Source organism: Falco naumanni, chromosome 7, assembly GCF_017639655.2.
Source record: "Falco naumanni isolate bFalNau1 chromosome 7, bFalNau1.pat, whole genome shotgun sequence".
Taxonomy (NCBI): Eukaryota; Metazoa; Chordata; class Aves; order Falconiformes; family Falconidae; genus Falco; species Falco naumanni.
In genome coordinates, this window is record NC_054060.1 from 15,143,867 (window position 1) to 15,161,229 (window position 17,363).

Consider the following 17,363-nt stretch of genomic DNA (forward strand, 5'->3'; position numbering starts at 1 on the left):
GATACTGCTCTTTTGAGTCTGTGAAGCTACTAAGATATGTAAGATAGTTCAGTGGTCAATATTTAAGACAAATAATGCCTGAGTCACCAGACATACTTTTACCATAGGAAAGAAAGCATAGCCTCCTATGATGAAACTGAAGAATTACTCAGAGACTAGCTACGGGTGACACTCTTGTTTTGCCAAATTAAAACCAAATTAGTTTTATTGGAAGCTATATTAATTTGCCAGGCTGTAACACTAATTCTGGTCTTCCTTGATTTCTGGAAAATACCTTACCTGTATTCAGCGCTAGACATGCACATATATGCAGAAAAAAAGTTGTAACGACAGGGAGATGACTGCTGACAGTTGGCTGAATTTGGCTTGCTTTGTAATTCTGCTCTCGTTCTGGGGGTTGCTAAGCCAGATGCTATGCTGTATTTTACATACATAGGCCTACAAGTATTATAGCATTTCCTTGCAAGGCTCAGCACTTACCTTCTGAATCTAATGCTGCTGAGCTTATTCAGGTGATACTTCTGTAGGTACTAGAGATACAGAACCGGTCCAGGTTTTTAAGTGGAATGACTTTTCATCAGAAAAAACCCAAATGCTTTGGAAATGAAGCTTCTCAGAGAGATTACTTTTCCTAGAAATGCTTAAATTTCAGGTTTTCAAGGAGAGTTCCCCAGATCCAGAAAAAAACAAGTAAAATTAAATTAATTCAATGAACCAGATCACTCAATGACTAATTATGAGTATCTGATATGAAGTAGAAATCCTTCATTGCTTGGGATAGTATCTCAGTTCATGTCTTGAGATGCCGGCTGTGAAGTCCACTGTATTCTCATTTGAGTATGGTGCCTGTCTCTTAGAATGCAGAAGATTTTGATTTTTACATAGTATGTTAATTTTCTGGGAAGAATTTTGGGGGAAACTGGTTCCCACAAATGCCTGTAACTACCTGAACAACATATTAACTGATGTCAGTGGGGGATGCACTAAGCTGAGGTCTGTAATATTATGCAAAATGGTTATCCTTTTAACTCTGAATATCTTTTCAGGCTCAATGTGTGGTCTGCTTTGCCCCTGTATTTTTTACCTTTCTATTTTTTTGCTTTCCTAGTTGATAAGAGTTTTCCCACAAAACTGACCACTTCAGCTTGTGGCTTTAGCATCCTTTTCATATAATAACAGTGGAAAAACAATAACAACTGTGGAATGTAATGGAATGACATGTACTAAAATGGTAAATATTGTTCTTTGTAGTTCAACCCATTTCTCAGGCTCCTGTGATGTCTGTTAGGGAGAGGCCAGCATGAGGAGAGTATGGAGCTGTGGAACTTCCAGAGAGTACAGGAAGGAGGAGGGGTGCAAAATGCTGCACAAACGTGTGTGTTGTTGTGTGTCTGCCTCAGGTTGCAGCTACTGTTTTGCCGGGTGCATATGCCTTAGCCCTGTAAGCCAGTAAAGAAAAGCATGACCTTCTTCCAAGTTCCTTTCAGGGTACAGAAGGGGAGATGTATCCCTACATCTGTTAAATATTTTGGCACCTTTGTAAAAGGCAGGAACAAGTGGGCCTTAGTATTACCTCATTAGTTTTTTTTAGGCCACACTGAAGTATTGTATGAATCAAGACTTGAAAGAAAAATAGAGTACGAGTAAAGTTACAGTTCTTCTTGTGGTTCTTTTTCTGAAATATTCTACCACTGATCTCCATAGTCTTAGCGTTCGTTGGAGTTGCACAAATAAATGGGTGCAGGACTTTACTGCAGTATTTTTAGCAAGAAGCTTTTAAGGCCTATATAACATAGCTATTTTGGTTGTTGACAATTACTTCTCCTAGACATGAATATTCTACTAGTCTTTAGTCAGAATTGCAAGCTTTAATTGGTGCTCACATTATTTTCCTTACATTGCTATGTAGGTTTGCCCGCTTTTTATTGTTGCTTTTCTGTATACGGTATAAGTATTAACACTTTACAAACAGACAGCAAGTTGGCTTAAAAAAGATACTGTTTATATCTTGTTTAACCAGTGCAATAATTTAAGACACATTTTGTGTGTATGGTCACATCACCTTTATTTATTGAGACCAGCCAATTCTAAAAGCAAAAGTGTCCTAAGCTGTTGTAGGCTGAAAAGGCTCTGCTGCCTCTGTACACTCTTGTGTAATAATGTTTATGACCCAGCACCTCATTAAGACTTACAGAACATACATTTTCTGTAAGCCATTTGCTCCGTTGGCACTGTAGACAAAATCCAGGAATATGTCTTTACACAATAGACCACAATTGCTATGATCTGCTATTAGGAAACAAAGTAAACAAACATATAAAGAAATCAAAGGGTTACTGTCAACTCCCATTGGTAACAGTTAGCATTTTGTCAGAAAATACATTCATGAACTTGATTTTAATTACATGTTCTAACAAATGAGAAAGAAGTCTTATTACAAAAATCAAAAAAAAAAATAGATGATACAGGTTTGTCACATTCAAAATGCAAATAACAAATATGTGTGAAAATGCTGTGATTTCTCAGGATTAAATGTATGGCTTTTGAAATATGAGATGTGCCTGAGCTGACTTTTGGATATTTTAGGTTACATGTGTCTTTAGTCCTTAAGGAGTCAGGAGGGGGCACAGGTTTTATAGCATGCGCAGCCATAGGCAGAAACTGAATTCATGGTGGCCATATAGACTGATTGTCTGCCAGAATCAAATAATGCAGTTTGGAAAGCTTGTGGACTGGGAAGCAAAACAAAGCTTTCAAGTTTGATTCTTATGCAGGTCAATTGTTGGAACTTTTCTGGTTATGAGTCAGCTTTAGGAATCAGATTCGTGGTTGAAAAGATCAGCTGGTGGTTTTCTTTGCAGGGATTTTCGTGACATCAATGAACTTGCTGGCTGAGTAGTGGTTATTCCTGTGTAATTAGTGAATTTTTGGGTATGCTTACAGTAGGCTCGGAGATAAGATTGCCATGTGTGGAGGCATCCCCCCCGCTGGCTCCGATGTGTGGGTGGCTCTGACGTTGCAGGTGCGCATGTGGGGAGATGTCTCACACCCTGGCCGTGCCAGCCCTGTGGTGGCTGCTGCGCTGCTGCCTCCCAGACAGCCCGGGCTATGGCTGCTTTGGCATGGTCTGTTCGTGCTGCAGCCGTGCCCCTGTTTGTGTTGCAGCCGTACCCTGCGATCCCGCCATGTTTTTGGAGTCACTGCTCTGCCCCAGTGGGAGCGGGTGGGGGAGGTGACTGAGGAGGAGGGTCTCTCCTCCAGCATCAGGCACCCCCTGTGCCCCCAGGGTTGTGGGTCAGGTGTGTCTCTGAGCCCAGCCGCCGGTTTTGCTCCCAACCTGTCTGGATAGCTTGGGCTGGCTTAAACGCGGGAGGTGTGTGCTGCTGGGGCTGTCTGTGAAGGACGGGAGCGGCAGCAGGGGCAGCGAGAGCTGTGGGGTGCTGGGGGTGGCAGCTAGTGGGGACAAGTGTCTGCGCTCCCCTGGCAGGCCGGTTATGCCTGGGGTGTAAAATGGGGCCTGCTCTGCACCCCCCGGGTGTGCCGCTTCAGGGGCACCAGCCGAGAGCCGAGGTCTTCCTCAGAGAGCCGAGGTCTTCCTCAGAGAGCCGAAGTCTTCCTCAGAGAGCCGAGGTCTTCCTCAGAGACCGCGAGCTGCAGGGGGGAGCTGGAGCCTGGGCCCTTGGCTTCGCGCCCCGGGCTCCCGCTCCTCGCTCCGCGGGGTGCTGTGGCAGATGTCCGTTCAACAGCTGTAAAACCTGGAGCTCGGCCCCTTCCCTTATATCCTGCTGCTGTCAGAGGTGGTAAGAGTTCTTGGATTTTAAACATTTCCAGTGTTTTCAAGGCTGCCGCGGGTTTTCTCAGCACCTGGTGCAGTGCTGCAGGCCTGTGTCCCGGTGCCAGCTGCCATCTTTCCTGAGGCAGCCACTCGACAGAGAAAGCACGCGGAGCATCTGGGATGCGATGAGACCGTCATTCCTTGTTTACAGCTCCTGGCAGGCAAAGCCCTGCGTCATGCATGGCCGGGGTTGGGAGTGTTTCCTCGGCGGTGGCACGGAGAGGCGTGGGGCAGCCCCTCCTGTGGTGCCCGCCGGCCCTGTGCGCCCTCAGCCCTCGGCGCAGGGCTTTTCCTGCCTGCGGATCGCAGACCCTCACACCTCACATTCCTTAGTTTGGGATTGCAGAGTAAGACGGCGTTTCGTTTGCATTTTGTGAGCTGCCTTTCGTTTGCTTGGTGAGCTGGACGTTTCCTGAGCAGTTGTGGGGTGATTGTGCTTTCGGTGTGGTGAAGTCCTTGCTCAGTTCTGCTGAGGATTTATGTAAAAACTCAGGAACTTGTTGCTTAAGCACACAGCTTGTTATTTTGCTTCCATCGATGACACAAATGTTGCCTGCACACAAAGTGTCTGTGGATGCACTTGGTCTCGCGGGCTCTTTTGCAGGTTTATGAAGCTATGTTCCTGTAGTTATTCCTGTTTTGATTTCAGGCTTTTCCAGTGCAGACTGCTTACAAATCGGACCCAAAAGAGGACAATACTTGATTAAAAGCAATAATCTATTAATGTTGTTAACATTTCCTGTGCGTGCCAAGCTAAGGCAAAGCTATATGCATTGATTTACCAGCATTATTGCTAATTCCTGTGCTTTTTCCTTGAGTCTCTGTCAGTGTGATACCTTGGAACAGGTTATTTCATTTACTGGAATATCTCCGCTAACATTAATGGAATTGTTGATATAGCTGAGAAAAGAGACTCTGGATCTGCATTAATGTGCTACTTTTCAAAAATGCAATCTTAAAATCATCATCTGAGTGCCAGACAGCCTTCACATGTGTTTCTATAAACTTTTGGAAGGGTAATATTTCAGAATAGTCTGTATGATTTTGGAAATACTATTTTCAACATTCTCTCAAAAGAGAGCAGAAAATAAATTATTAGTTCACTGTATGCCACTGATTTTCTTGCATGATAATAAGGGAGGAGGCTCACTAATTTGAGTGGCTCATTTTAACAAAGATGACTGGGGGTCCCAGCAGTCTCCCATAATGATTTTAGTTTTAGAAGGAGGAAGAAATATTTTACCTTGAAAAAGTTCCTTTAAGAAGCAATAAGACAAAGTATGGAAACTTTGTGTGTGTGTGTGTTATGTGTAAAACTGCTGCTTATCCCAAAACGGGGAAATATACTTCACTTTTACTTGAATAAACAAAGTGAAAATCATCATATAAGCTACCGTTAACCTTTTTATCTCAAATGTAGTTCAGACTATTTAAATGGCTTTGGTCTTCATGTGGGAATGGAAATTAGCTCTTGGCATAACTCACTCTAATTGAAATCAGTTTGTGGTTTTTAAGTTCCTTCCCTGCTTGACAGATGATATCATTTCCTATGCTTTTTGTAATCCCCTCTGTTTTTCTAAGATTGTATATTAAGTTGAACTACACATTTTAAAGTAACTATATACCTTTTTCTGACCTACTTAGGACATTGTCCAAAAATCTTCACCAGATATTCACTCTGTATTTGCAGACAATTTTACTTTTTGTTGAGGAATGTTAGTACATTTTTGTTGCCTGAAGTACTGAAGTACATCCAAAGTAGAACAAAGATGTATCATAACTATTAGACACAGAAGAAATGTAAGACACAGTTTTTACTTTTATAATTGAAGAATTAAGAGTACCAGTGTTTTAAATGCTAGTTTGTTTTAAAACCTTTCTCCAGCTGCATGATTAACTTATATTCTATGGATTCATATTGCTATGGAAGGCAATACAGTTAAAAATATTACTTCTACGTGAAAATAAAAATAAAATTCCCATTCACATACTTCTGAACTGTAAAAAGCCAAATGATGCTTAAGGGCTTTGTGCAACAGGAAAAATTCAGTGGTTGGCATGGCACCTGTTAACAACAGGTTCTGGCAGGACACGCAATTTCTATTTTGCAGTCCTGAGCGTTTCCGACCGTGTGGTGTAGCTATCTGGTGCTCCATCACCATTCCGAAATGCTGATCTGACCGTAATCCTATCTGGGGAGGAGCCTTTCATGTGGTTCCTGTTAAGGGGGAAACCATTTCCCGGCTGCTTATTGGAGTGCCGGCCCCGTGCACAGCTGTGTCCGCCAGTGGGACCTGTAAGGAGGACTTCGTGTTGTCAGGAGCCCTGCCCACTTCTCTACGCCTGATGAAGAGCCTGACATACTTGAAATCGCTCCTGATGTCTACTTAAAAAATGTCTTTGTCCTTCTTAGTAGAAAATGCATAGAAAATTACATAGAAAAATGCAGCACAGACTTTTAAGTGTTACTGGCATGGGACTGGAGCTGCATGTTAATCATTATAAATGGTGTGGCTGCGGCTGAGGAGAGCGTCTGCTGCTCCCCAGCCTCTGCTTCTTGCAGGAGAGGGTGGTTGGCTCTGGGGAAGTGTTGTCTGTGAGCTCCACAGCCCCCGAGTGCAGCAGCTGGCAGCAGCTTTACCTGGGAGAGCCCACAGATGGCATACAGAAAGAAATCACTCTGTTATTTTTCCTTTTCATGCAAGAAGTCCTACCCGGGCCGATCAGCTTTTGGTATTGTGTGTGTTGGCAGAACCGGGCTGCCTTCAGGAGCGTCCTTAGATGCTTCCCTTTAATACTGCTCTCCCCCATTGCCCAGATGATGAGACTCTCTTTCTTCTTGGTCGTATCTGCCAGAAGTTTAGTACTTTTCCCTTATTGTTGGCTTTTTCTCATTGTTGCAAACTGAGAGACAATTTCTTTATTTTTTATGTGGGTTTATGCTCATATGGAATCTCTTTGAGTTCAGTGAATAAGGGTAGTTGGTGTCAGGTTCTTGCACCATGTCCTATATTCCTTAGGAGCTGTCAATCAGTATTGTTTTCTGTACTGCCATTGTAAGTGTGTCCTGAAATGTGCATCCTTGGTTTCTAATACTTGTTTATAGGTCATAGAATCAATCCCTAAAAGAAAAAAAAAATCCCTTGGCAGACAGATAAGTGTTTCTGACTGGCTTGATATAACTGAGGAAAATCTTTTTTTCCTTTCAAGTACAACACTGTAACATCCGGTGCATGAATGGAGGTAGCTGCAGTGATGACCATTGCCTCTGTCAGAAGGGATATACGGGAACACACTGTGGACAGCGTAAGTTACACTTTTATTAATATAATAGATATATGCGTGAGGTACTGTGTACAGTTAAGTAATTCTGGGATGTGTGGGTTAGGCACCCTTTAGCACTGTATTTCAACTGATTTTGACCTTGTTTTTGATCAGGTACAGTAGAATTTTACAGGAGAACACATGACTTCGTAATGAATGCTGAGTAAATTATTTCTCATCAAGACTATTAAAATAAACATCATGTGAATTCATAATAATTTGATATAACTTGATCCTGTAGTTCTCACACTACCATAATTCCCATTGACCTCTAGGGCTTCCCACTCACTAAAGCAATAGGCCGTTTTACATGGGATTCAGTTTTCATCTATAGACAAAATTAAGCTTTTAAATACAAAGCTTTATTTTAATTACAGAGGTTTGCTTCAGACTTTGCTAGTATGCTTTAGGAATTTTGCTCATTTTGATGTTGCCTTATTAGCATTGATTGACATATTTGTGATTTCCTCAATCAATCCTGAGTCAACAGCATTCCTGGATCCGATGCTTGAAATCGCTCCCAAACTGACTCTGGTGGTCTCTTGCTCTTCTTGGCTGGAATGCTGTGAAGTAACTCAAATAAGGATGTAAACACTGCTTTTAACCAAGGCTGTCATGTTGCTATCTAGTGAACTATTGGTCTGACAGAGAAAATGTGTTTAGCTCATTTAATGAAAACCTTTTGTGCTCTGTCAAAATCAATGGCACACTTTACATGAACTTCAGTGGGACCAGGAATTTACCCTAATAATCTGGAAGAGGATCACATGGTGAAAGGATTAAGAATTGTATTTCTGCCTTCTCTGTGAAATATCAAGTGGATAAAAGAGGATAAATGGAAACCTCCTTTCTACTGAAGTGAACGTGAAACGGAACAAAGAATGATATTGCTCAATGAGCATCAAATTGTATTTAAAAGGCCATTTTTCATGTGAATGTTCTATTTTCTGATTAATTTTTGAGAGCAGCTGCTTTTGGAGTTTATTATGAGGAAAACTGTGTTCTGAATCTAGTGACTGTCACACAGGGGAAGAATATCTTGGATTAACTTTGTCAAAATAGCTGCTGGTTACAGTTTGCTGTCCTAGTTAATAGCATGAATTATTTAACATCAGCAAACAGCCTTTTAATACTGGATTATTTTTCTATTATGGTAGAGGACCAAATACATTTTTAAATTTGCTTCTGAATAGGGAAAAATTTTGAGGGTTCAGAGATGAAATTTTCTTCCTTCTATCTTCAGTCTCTACTATTTCAGTGTTTCTTTGTTGAAAGTTTGAAAGAGGTGTTATTTTGAAGTTAGGTGTAGCCATCCCAAAGATGAAGGCTCTGAGAAGTCAGAAAAGCTGTGATTGTTACTGTGTTTATATTATGCTCGCTTGAAAAGATCAATTTGTGATACTAATGAGGCCAGGAAATAAGAAAAGTTTGTAAGTAGATTCTGGAAAAAAGGAGTGTCCTGTCCTGTTATGTTTACCATTTTTTACCGGTTTACCAGAGCTGGTAAAGTGCATACCATCATGTCTTTCTGGAAATAGCTCAATAAATATTAATTTTGCCTTTCATCTGATACAGCTGTCTGTGAAAATGGATGTCTAAATGGAGGAAGGTGTGTGGCTCCGAACCGATGTGCTTGCACATATGGGTTTACTGGACCCCAGTGTGAAAGAGGTATGTGCCCTAAAACAGTGGAAAAAAATTGATGTTCCAACGTGCTTAATAGTAACTTAAAAATACTTAAATAGTAGTATGAAATAAAATATTTAAATAGTAGTATTTTATTGCTGTCTGTGAATAAGATAAAATAGGATTAACATTCTTATAGAATACAATGTAAGGAAGCTTTACTGAAAGGGAAACTCCAGTCTCAGAAAATAGTGGAGATATTAGTTAGGGAATAGCACAAATTAAGATGGTAACAGCTTTCCTAAATGGCATTTTTAATGAGAAAGAAAACTTCAACATTGATTTAAAGCCAAACGTTCAATATTACCTTCTTATTGTGATTTTTATATGTCACAAGCATTGATTGGTATGATTTTAATGGTTAGCTCTTCAGTTCATGGTAGGTTTACCAAGTGCTGTTTTCTTTTTCCAGGACAAAAATCCCCATTTATTTTACTCTAACAGTAGGGTTGTTGAGCCTTTACCTATTCTAATCTATAGTTGAACTGATTTGATTTGATTTGATTTACTTAAAAATAAATTTTAAGTAGCGTTTGTGGCAACGTGTGAGATTCATAAGGATAGAAGCCAAGAGCAGATACACAAGCAGCTGATTAAGGCCTTTCTTTTGTTTACTCTTTTGCTATGAAAATGTTCCAATGGAAGAGGTGGTAAATAAAAAATATTGATCAGCGTTTTTAGTCAAACTTCAGTTTCTAAGTCATTAGAAGAGCTCTTAGTATCTCTGATGCATTTGCTTGCCAATGGTAAGCAGCATTTTGCCTCTTGTCTTTGGCGTGTTTTGTTTTGGCAGAGTTTATTCAATTCTTTCTGTTTTGTACAGATTTATTGTTACCAATTTTAGATTTTTATTTGCCTATCCATAGTGATAATCACAGCAGTTTCCAAATGAAAACACATCTATACCAACCGTCTTATCCCGTATATGGATTTTTTTTCAGGGTTATTAAACCAATTTAATGGTTCATTTGAGAGAGATGTAGTGAACAATGTTTAAGTATAATGTTTCTGTTGATTTTTGTAATATTTAACAATAAAGCATTTTCATTTGTTAGAGCTACCAATTGATCTGTTTAGTTGGAATTTCATACATACTACTTATACAATAGGTTCTGTTAAATGTCTATGAACCTGGGACGGAGTAGACACCAATAACCAGATTTTTTGCTTTCATGTAGGCTGTGTGCTTAGCACATTAAATTTCTGTCAGTGAGTGTGTCAGATGAACACTGCTGTCAGTGCTCCACCTAGAGTAATGGTTGGCTCTCTTACATCAGCAGCATAGGTGGGTGATGCAGAACAACAAATCTTAGGGGACCAAAGCTTTTCATTCTGTGCTATGGCAGACAGTAGAATGAAGCAGGTATTTCCTGCACTCCCTACAGCAGATGAAATTGCTGTGTAGGCACTGTGTGAAGCCTTGCCAGTTGTCCACTCAGATCTTATAAAAGTAGTTCAAACTGATGGTGAAGTTTTTCTGAAGACTGAAAAGTAGCTGTGTTGTGAATCTTGGGATCTCACTGCTGGAGAAGAGTAAGAGGAATGGAAAATTAGGTTAAAAATCCTAAGTTTGAAGAGAATAAAGGCTTTATAAGTAAAGGATCTACTGAATATTACTGCAAAGGCTTTGAATTTCAAGCAATGACTGCTTGTTTTGCATGGGTGAAGGTTCTGAGCCTTCAGTCCAGTGAGGAGGTATAAAGTGTAAGTTCAGAAGAAGGTTGTTCAGTGCTTTTATGTTGTCAGATCTGGGACCAGTTTGATTCCACCTCACTGGGGCAAGTTTCAAGGCTGAAGCCTGCTGACTGTCCTGTCCTCCCGCAGGGTTCCCTGCCTTCTGTCGGGTGGAGTGAGAAATTAGTGAGACAGAGCCATTTGAGCCAAATCATGCCGTTGTGAAACCCCATGCATGTTACTGGACACAACCGAGGTGGAAATCTGTAACATGCCTCATCCATAGGCAGTTTTTACTTAGAACATGGATTTGATTCTAGGGTTATCAATAAAAAAGAAAATAGACATTAATGAGCTGTAGTATTTCTGGCTAATGCTCACTGTGGTATTGAGGCTAAATGATAGTCATATCTTCCTAGAAAACCTCTGAAATTTGGCTTCTTTCACAGAGATTTCCTGAAGCCTCTCTACCTAGCTGAGCTAATATGTTCCCCTCCTCTAAAAAGGGTGTGGTGGTTTTTGGTCCCAGAATCACATTATGCCATCAGAAAAACGTTTTCTGAAGATAACTTTTCAAGTGTAAGCTAATGTTGGTCTTAGTCAGAATAACTTGCATTGTTCAGCACATGCACCTGTGTGGTCATGAGGGAGTTGTCTGGCTGCATATGATTTTACACATCTGTCAGCTAAGAAAGAAGTCCATATTTTGAATCTAGCTTTGGAAAGTTATGTGGATTTGTGACACTCCCTGGTGGGCTTCTGATGTATATGTAGATGGATGGTATCCAGTAAATTGACAAGATTCATGCCTTGTGGAATAAAACTGTGTCTTTATTAGAAGGAGAAGAAAAGAAAAAACCTGAAAAACCAAACCAAAGTATCTCTATGCGTTTGGGGGGGGTAGTGGGGTGGGAGCAGAGTGGGGAGGGGAGCAGAGCGGGGAAGGAAATTACTCCAGAGAAATTTAAACTAACACATTTCTTGGAGAAGCAAGAGAGAGTGTTTTGAAAACACCATTTCTGGATATAAATGTAACGTGAAGTGATACGGTTTGTGGCATGCACGTTCTCCATCTGTTTGGCTGTGGTTTGACTTCTAGGTTATGCCATGCCACAAGTTAACAGTGATGTAAGTAATTTACTGCTGCATATCATGCAGTGCTTTTGTCTAGAAGCATCAATAGTAACGGTCCCAGACTGTGGCACGCATGTCACCGACCAAGGAATGTTCCATCCTTTGCTGCCTATGTCGTAGCTTAGAACCGTCTTGAATAAAACAATGTTGAGGCAACCAGATTCCTGGGGGTTATTCCATTAATCTGATATGGAAAACAATTAAAATTTTGCAGGTGGTTGTAGCAAAGTTAGTGCCAGTTTCTTAGATCCAGAGACTAAGTTGTGTAGTTCTATGTCTACTGCTTTAAGTAGTTTTTCCATACATTTGGTCCATATTTGTAATACAGATCAGCCTGATTGGTATTACCTCAGTAAATGCTGACCATATGATTGTTAATGAAGATCTGTGAGACTTCTGTATAGGTCAGTAGCTTCAAATACATGCACAATGAAAGGGCTTTATCTGGAAAGATGTACTGCTTTCACAGTACAGCAAACTCCCATCAAATTTGTGGCCTGAGTATTTTTATATATTTATTCAGTCATTTTTTGAGAGGGTAGCAGCTGGCCTTGGACAGTTTTGGCACACAGATTGCTTTTTGTGGGTCTTAGAAGTGTTGATGGTGGTATAAAACACTGTAAACGTGAGCAGAAGGAATTTTTAGATTCGTTATTATCAGTGGAGTAACTCTTCATGTTCTGGGAGCGTGTGCCATGTCACTGGTGGGGTATGCTTTGTCAGCTGCACTGACAGCTGTGGCGTGGTCAAAACTGGTACACATGTATCACTAGCTCCTAAGCTGGTGTGTGTGGTGTTTGGCACCTTTCCAGAGCAGGGGAAGCCTCCTGGGTGTACTGTCAAATATGTGCATGTGTATCCTAAGTACAACAGACCTGACTTTTCTGTGGGATAATGTTCATAGAAAGGTGAACTTGACATAAGCTAAACAGTAAAAGTGTAGTGGAGTTGGAAATGCTTCCTACAGCAATTTAAGACACATTTGAAATACATAGTCCAGAAAGGAAAATATTTCATGGATATTGGCTCAGTTAAAATTTGAACTTCAAGGATTCCTTGTGGAAGGTGCTGAGTTCTCTGGCTGTGATTCAGTGGTGGGCTTTGACATGCATTTAAGTTCAAACCTGAGATGTCCATATGCCTAAAATTATGCAAGTGCTTAAGGGCCTTGCTGGATTTTGGTCCAGGCTTTCAAGAGTCAGTTAAAATCCAAGAGGTGCACTCAGTGTTGTTTAGCATATCATTCAGTCATATTGTTAATGAAAAGAAATCACAGGTAAAAGAAAATGAAGATGCAAGCAAAGCAAAATTTCTTCTACTGGTTAAAAACTGGACGCCCCATCTTTACGCCATTTGACTTTTAGTGCTGAATAACTTGAGTGAGTTACAGATTCTGCAGTTCCTTTTAGTGTTGCTGAAGGGATTGAGAGCAGAGACTTAAGTTTATGTTCCCCTGAGGATGATTCAGAACATCGACAGCTCTTTTTATTGTCTGTAAAAGAGCCTAGGGGATTTAGCTGGCTATGTGAGATGCCCGCATTTGGGTCATGTGAAAACATCCGTATGTCATGCACTTTATGAAGTCCAGAGGAAAAATGATGTTAGAAGCTCAGGGAGATCAGACATCCCTATCAGATTTGATAGAACTGTGTCTTCCAAACTTATAAAGCATAAAAGCTTTCTTGACTCTGTATCTGTTTCTCTTTGGACAGTTGGATGATTATACCTTAAGAAAGCAATTTCTGTATAATATAAAATTGTATATTGTTGTTATCCTTGAAATGCAAAAATGCAATGAAATGTGCTTTTCTTTTTCTTTCTGGATCCATTTAGAGGAACACAGTGGAAGCTTAGAATGTGTTACAGCCCTGTTTGTTTATTTGAATGCTTGTGACAACATCGGGGGCTCAATCCTGCTACATTTTGGAGTTCTGCCACTCGCTTCACATAGGAACAGAATTGGGCCTGATGTAGTTCAAATATTAAAAATGTACCACGTGTGTTTTGTTTTTTTTCTGTACTCAGAATATGAGCAAATGATTGCTTTTTCTTCAAACAGAGTCGTTTCTGTACTGCTCTCTTCATGGCAGGAATTTTTTGCATAATTTTTAATTATATTTGGCCATTATTAAAAGTTCCCAGAATTAATGCCATATGTAAAAATATCTTTCCCAGAGCCTCTCTGTGAAAGTGCAGCCGCTGAAAGTGGTAGAGAGTAGTGTAGTGCTGTGTGTATTTCTTTCTAAATACTACAACGGGTAGAATGTTTTCACAAAGAAGACACTGCACCCCTTAGTGTGCCCCGTCTCTGGTATTTAGTCTAAATGGAAAGTAAATAACAAAGTGTAGATAGCAGTAAAAGTATGTTCCCAAAGCCTTATGTTGCATTTAAAGTAGTATTGCAGCATATGGTAGCTGGCAAACATTTGAATAAACTTGATTTCTGTAGCTGTCTTCCAAGAAACACATCTGTTGACATAGACATGTAGTTTCTGCAGCCCTGTAACATGAATGCATGTACAGTGTTATAGCAGCAACTAAAGGATGGCTAAGCTTGAGGGACTGCAATAAGGATTTTTGCACATCATTTCCCCCCTGAAAAATTATGAAAAATGGCTTCAGGCCGAAGATAAGGATATTTGGTCACGGAGTGATGTTTTATTGTCTAAAATAATTTTAATACATGTTGCCACCCCTTGATGTTTTTCAGTTTTAAACCAAAAATTCAGTATCGGTGTCTTACATTATCTTTTCTATAAAAGAGGTGGAGATAAATGAAGGAGGAGTATTTTAATTTTTAAAACTGAAGCTGCAACTTAATGGTGTAGAAGTCAGCCTCGGCAGAATAACTCTGTATGATTTAAGATGTTTTATAATACTTAGCCATATAATCAATAGATCTCTGGATCAGAACTCAGTACTAAGCTCAGTCTGTTACTTGATGCCAAAAAGCATTTTTAGGATCTTGTGTATGTGAAGGTTTTTATCCACTGTTCTGCACCGTGGAAGTACACCCTGTAACCAGTCGTGTGTCGCTTGCTCTATGCTTTGTGCATCTCAAAATATCACATAGCAAATTTTAAAATGTTTCTTCAGATATATGCTTAAAGTTTAATCAAGATCCATAAATAATTTCAGTACATATGGCCTTAAGTCTCTTGTGAGATGTGAGGGCTCCAGCTTTTGTACATGAAGCTGAACATTTACATTTTGTTCCAAATTGAGTTTCGATTTCAGTCAAACAAATTCAAATCCAAAGTTTTCATTCAGCTATTTGGCAGCCTTTTCTGTATTTCCATGCCTTCTTGATTGGCTGCTAAGGGCATTGACCTTTAGATGTGCAGTAAGGTATTATTTGGACTTTGTTTTGTTTAGATCTGATTTTAGTTGTAGCAGTGGAGATGCATACAAATTTAATCACAATTTGAGGAGCTTACATTTTGGTATAAATTATAATACAGACATTTTAATTGAGTAGCTGTGGTGTTCTAACCTGTAAGACTTGATTCTTGCATGTAGGACATTGAAGGGACTCACATGAGAAACATTGAGATCATTCTTTTGGTACTGCAGACAGCTTTGCTGTTGAACCTGATGCCTCCTCCAGCAGTGCTGGCAGCCTGTGGTACGTGTTTGCTGTACGAGAAATACAGTTCTGCTTTCTTTGCAGCCAGGGGCTGAGCCTTGCGCTGGCTTTGCTTGCACGTGGTACTTGTGATCTGCCTTGTAGTGTCTTAAGAAATGAAGAGTGGAGGCCTGTGCTTTCATCAGGAGGTTTTGTCGAAGTTATACACACAAAGAAATGTCTATGTTTGTTTGGTTATGCGATGTTGCATTAATACAGATAGGACTTTTATATACACAGTGCAGGCATGTAACTTCCCTGAATGGCCTGCACTGCCAGATCTATGCTCTGTGGAGCTCCAGGGAGAACTGGGAAGAATCTGATGCATTGTGTCAGGAGAGTCAGATTTTTTTGTGTGTGTGGAAAAATTGAGGCAGCTTGTATTGATTTTGGTTGTCATTGCAACATAGTGTTGTATTTGAGGCCTTCAGAATGAGTGTCTTCAAGTGTTCTTGCTCTCTTAGTACCATTGCAACGTGCCCATTTTTTGTAGTTTCAGCCATCTCCCAATTCCTGGGTCATTGTAAAACTTGTAGAACGTAAAATAGCTGAGCAGAACCAGTTTCTCACTGAACTTTCCATAGAAAGCTTGCTTTCAAAATGGTGGCCCTGGGAGCTGAATGTGATACAGAGAATGAGGAAATGCAGCAGAGAACTTATTAAACAGTACCCACGTAGCTATTTGTGGAGAGAATTGTTCCTTCTTCTCTGGGCTGCAATATGTTTTGATATAACAAAGCACAGCTACCTGAAATCCTTCGATTTATTACAGTGAAAACAAATGTTTTCATTGTGAATCACCCTGAAATTTTATATGAGTATTTTCTATTCATACCTTTTTTTCTTATAGAGCTTGTAAGCTGACAATTTTTGTTAGAGTTGCAGCAGAAAAAAATAAATATCGGTATGTATGATACCTCAGTCAAGTTTGTGTTATGGACTTCAGTTTTTCTTTGTTTTTTAAAGTAATCTGAAACCGTCATGATGGTCGGTTCTAACAAAGAAAAGAGACCCTCTTTTAAAGTATCACAGATTATACCTAATGCAAGGATAAACTGACAAGGGCATTTCCAAGTAAAACAATTATTTTGAATAGGTCAGATGCAAAATGCTAATGAAAATGTGTCTTAAGCATGAGATGCTCAAAATGGTTAGTGCGATTGTTTTGTCACGTGTAAGTTTCCTTGCAATGTAATTGCAACAGAGTTGATGAAATCATTGTGAAAATTACAACTTTTCTAAAGTAAACTGTTACATTTAGAAAGATACCTCATATCCTATCTCAGCATGAAAGTTGCAAAAAGTTGTAGGAAACAACTGCCTAAGAAGAGCTGTAAGGATAGTCACACTCACACTTCCAGTTGCTCTTCAGAAGTTCACAAATAATGACCAAGTCATTTTTATATGGTGACAGCTTGTACAGTTTGGCACTCTAGAGAAACACTGTAGGAAAAGAAGAGAGGCCTAAATAAGGTCTGAAAAGAAAGGAACCCTAAGAGAAATATCACTCCAAATTCTGCTCTGCTGTAAACCAGAGCCTAGCTTTGCACTCCTTATCCAGAAGAAACTGCTTTTGGAAAAAGGTGGAATTTCCTTATGTAAAGAAACCAAGATTCAATATTTTTCTTTGAAAGAAGATGTACAAAGGCTAGGGATAAGTAATTTAAAAAAGCATGAAAGGTATTAAAAGTGCATAGATGTGTACACTCATATATACACATATGGTTTTATATTTTAAGAAAAGAAATGTGAAACCTTGTAAGCACCTGATTTTTGATTGTGATCTTATACATTTTACTGTGTGTCTATCACAGGTATTAGCCAGGCTAAACTAGCACAGGTAGGTTAATGTAACGGCATTTTGCTGTGCCATAGGCTTAATTTCTTTTCATGGTCGTGTAATTTAGATTACAGGTCCCGTTCTGAAGGGGATGGCCTCTGCACTGTATTCCTTGGTCCTGAATGTTTAATTTAGTGTGTGACTCTTAATTTTAAAAACAGTTTAACTCAAGTCAGCCTGGCTTATGAGGTGATCTTGGTCATGTTTTATAATGGCTCTGTCTTCATCACTTATGTTTTTTGCAA

The 17,363-nt window shown here is 39.8% G+C and overlaps 1 protein-coding gene across 1 annotated transcript in view; it reads left to right on the forward strand.

Annotated features, from left to right (window-relative positions):
- FBN1 (fibrillin 1) overlaps positions 1–17,363 on the forward strand; it is a 157,391-nt gene that overhangs the window by 15,417 nt on the left and 124,611 nt on the right. Inside the window, 2 exon segments of the mRNA XM_040601426.1 lie at positions 7,046–7,141; positions 8,735–8,830. Of these exon segments, the coding sequence (XP_040457360.1) occupies positions 7,046–7,141; positions 8,735–8,830 (192 nt within the window).